The sequence below is a fragment of the Penaeus monodon genome, chromosome 33 (assembly GCF_015228065.2).
Source record: "Penaeus monodon isolate SGIC_2016 chromosome 33, NSTDA_Pmon_1, whole genome shotgun sequence".
NCBI lineage: Eukaryota > Metazoa > Arthropoda > Malacostraca > Decapoda > Penaeidae > Penaeus > Penaeus monodon.
This window is the reverse complement of record NC_051418.1, coordinates 30,109,937-30,112,940: the sequence shown is the minus strand read 5'-3', so window position 1 is coordinate 30,112,940 and position 3,004 is coordinate 30,109,937. Positions and strand designations below refer to the sequence as shown.

At 37.2% G+C, this 3,004-nt stretch overlaps 2 protein-coding genes across 2 annotated transcripts in view; one reads left to right on the top strand and one right to left on the bottom strand.

Moving 5' to 3' along the window:
* LOC119594360 (protein O-linked-mannose beta-1,2-N-acetylglucosaminyltransferase 1-like) overlaps positions 1 to 3,004 on the bottom strand; it is a gene marked incomplete in the record, with an annotated part of 135,567 nt that overhangs the window by 31,999 nt on the left and 100,564 nt on the right.
* Positions 1 to 3,004, top strand: part of LOC119594327 (medium-chain acyl-CoA ligase ACSF2, mitochondrial-like) — a gene marked incomplete at its 5' end in the record, with an annotated part of 8,820 nt that overhangs the window by 590 nt on the left and 5,226 nt on the right. Inside the window, 5 exon segments of the mRNA XM_037943385.1 lie at positions 1,178 to 1,278; positions 1,742 to 1,861; positions 2,165 to 2,282; positions 2,575 to 2,673; positions 2,821 to 2,969. Of these exon segments, the coding sequence (XP_037799313.1) occupies positions 1,178 to 1,278; positions 1,742 to 1,861; positions 2,165 to 2,282; positions 2,575 to 2,673; positions 2,821 to 2,969 (587 nt within the window).

Below are 3,004 nucleotides of genomic sequence, written 5' to 3'. Positions count from 1 at the left end.
TACATAAAGAGTGCTTAGGGCAAAAGAAGAGAAAGTTGGATTAAACAACCTAGATGTTGCTCTCACATGTTTTAGCTGTAACTATTTCCTTTGCTTTTTTTGCTCTAGCTCGGAACCAGAAGTGCGTTCCTAAAAATCAGAAGCCATTCACAGGTGAACACATACACAGTAAAGAGCAGATGGCAGAGAGAACATAAAATGTATGTACGACATATGCTCCCAGTAACCGGTTTCCAGAAAAAAAAAATATTGATTACGAAAATTTATTTATCAAAATCGTTCTATGCATTGTTATCTTTTTTATATATAACTTTAAGTCAAAAAGAATTTCACTAGACTACATTTCGGTGAAGAAAACGACAGATTTAGTGTCAGTTTTGGAATGAAACGGTTAGTGTAGCTAGAATTAATATACCGATGTGAATTCCCTCTCAGACAAGATAGGTGTACAGAAGCAGTCAGGGATATAACGTTATATTCTAGTCTATCGTTTAACAGAATGCTTTATTAGACATGGTTATTGTTAATTAACAAAGTGAGATAAATACAGTTCTAGCAATCTTATATCTGTAAGGTCTTAAAGTCGTTGTTTCTAAATGGAATATCTTCTGTGATTAACATTAGTGATGGTGATATGATAATGGGAATTCTAGGATTAGCGATAACAACAAATAGCATTGAACATCACTGGCATTGTTTTAAGGCTTCCTCACTAGACAGCATGACTGTTTTTTTTACATAGGAACGTGGGTTCGTAGATGAAAGATAGAAGATAAAAGAAGAGAATAATAATTCTTTTTTTGTGTTTCATTCCACCGTCAACCAAGCCTTTCGACCTACGTTATCGTGGAGGTTCTGATGAGGCTGTGAATGAGTGAAAGTTCTGCTTATTTTTCTGAACTTCTAGTGTTTCAGACTGATTGACATTTTTTTGAATAATTATTGTGCATCAATCTGATTAAAGTTGGGATCACCATTTTGAATACACCGTTTCTTTATCTCATCCGAGCCCACACTTTCTCTTTTAAGATTGTCCAGCTATGAAACGAAAGACCTTTTTTTCCTCCCTCCACTTTTGTTTATCTTTATAAAACGACGACAACAAAGACACATTTGAAAGCATCTCTATGCAATTTCTCACTTGCAATGACCCAAATCAACCAACTGCAATTCACAGGTGAACATCAACCCCGCCTACCGTCCCAATGAACTCGAATATTGCCTCAACAAAGTCGGCGTCAGAGGCATTGTGTGCGACGAGAAATTCAAAACGTCAGAGTAAGTTAGATGAGTCAAGTTGCTAACTGAATGTTGTTGATATTATTGTTCTTGGTATCGACTATTTATAGACTTGTTATTTTGTTTTGAATATATATTTTTTCGTAGTTTTTTTTTTTCGTGTTATCGCAAGATGAAGCTAAGAATAGAAGCAATGGATAAAAAAAGAACAAGAAGTATAACATCAAATATTATTTCATGAGAAAATAATTAAAAATCGCAACGTTTCGAATCCAGACAGATATCTTATTTAAAATTTGAAGTAAAATCAAAGGAATCCTCGCTAGAGTCGAATCATCAAGTTAGATGAGTTAAGTTACTGTTATTGTTATTGTTTTATGCCCTTCCGCCTTATTGTTCTGTTTTGCAGTAATTAAGTTATTTTTTTATCTATGCCTTACTGATGGCATGTTTATAATACCTGAAAGTAAATCAATCTTTACACTTAAGATGACCTCCCCAGTTACTACAAGATGCTGTGCGCCTTGGCACCTGAGCTGCCATCCTCTGTACCGGGTGACCTAAACAGTGCCACACTCCCGCACCTTAAGAAAGTGTTCATCCGGTCGCAAGAAAAATTAAGGTGAGATGTGTCTTAATTAATGTTAATATCTTTCTTTAGATGGTGACAATCCTCTTCATTATTTTTATTTGGCAACACTTGTCTCAGGGAGAGAATATATTGATAAAATACAAAGGTTTACTGTACGAGGTGTGTTGTACGAAAGAAAAGCTTACCTACTGAAATAAATAAAAAGTCTCTAGTAAAACGTATATTCTGTTAAAAGAAAAGAAAAAAAAAACAGCGCTTTAAAAGTTTCATCCGTATTCTATGAGTTTCTTCACCCAGTTAGGCACTAGGGTTTACGAGTGCCTCTATTTCCAGTGGCACCTTCAGATTCGGAGATCTTTACGAAGCGAGTGAAAGTTCCCACCGTAAGAGGGTAAATGAACTGTCCTCTAAGATACAGTTCGATTCCGCCTGCAGCATTCGGTATACGTCCGTGAGTATCTAGCGTCATGGAGTGATAGCAAGGTACTTCCGTGTAGGATTTGAAAAAACAAAGTAAAAACAGATAGTCAATTCCCATTACAAACAAGTCATTTTCAAGACAGATCGTAGGTATAAACTATATAATTGACTTCTGGTTCCATCCGTACTGGACGTTTTGAATGTTCTGTGATGTTTGCTAATCATACTTCACCATAACTATTTTTTATCGCCCTCCTAACGAACGAGGGTGATTAAAAGTGACCACAATCAACATCTGCATAACTTGGAACAATTTGTCTCAGGGAACGACCGGTTTGCCGAAAGCAGCTGTCTTGTCCCACCACCAGATCGTGAACAACGCTTACCACTCCATCGGGAAGCGCATCGGTTATGGCGAAAAGGTAAACAAAACCCCTACTGTTAACACCATTATCTTGTGTTCCCAATAGGTTTCATTTGGAATTACATCTTCAAAATGTCTTTATGACGATCTGCAAAACAGCTATATCAAGGACAAAGGGATATACTGAAACCCAATGTTTTTACAGCCTCATCGTATATGTCTCTCCGTGCCTCTGTACCATTGTTTTGGATGCGTTGCGGGCACTGTTTGTGGTATGCTTTATGGGGCGACCTGTGTCATGCCCAGTGCCAGCTTTGACCCCGATGCCATCGTCTGGACTCTGGAAAGAGAAAAGTCAGTGGGTTTTTTTCCATGGGTTTTTAAAGGTT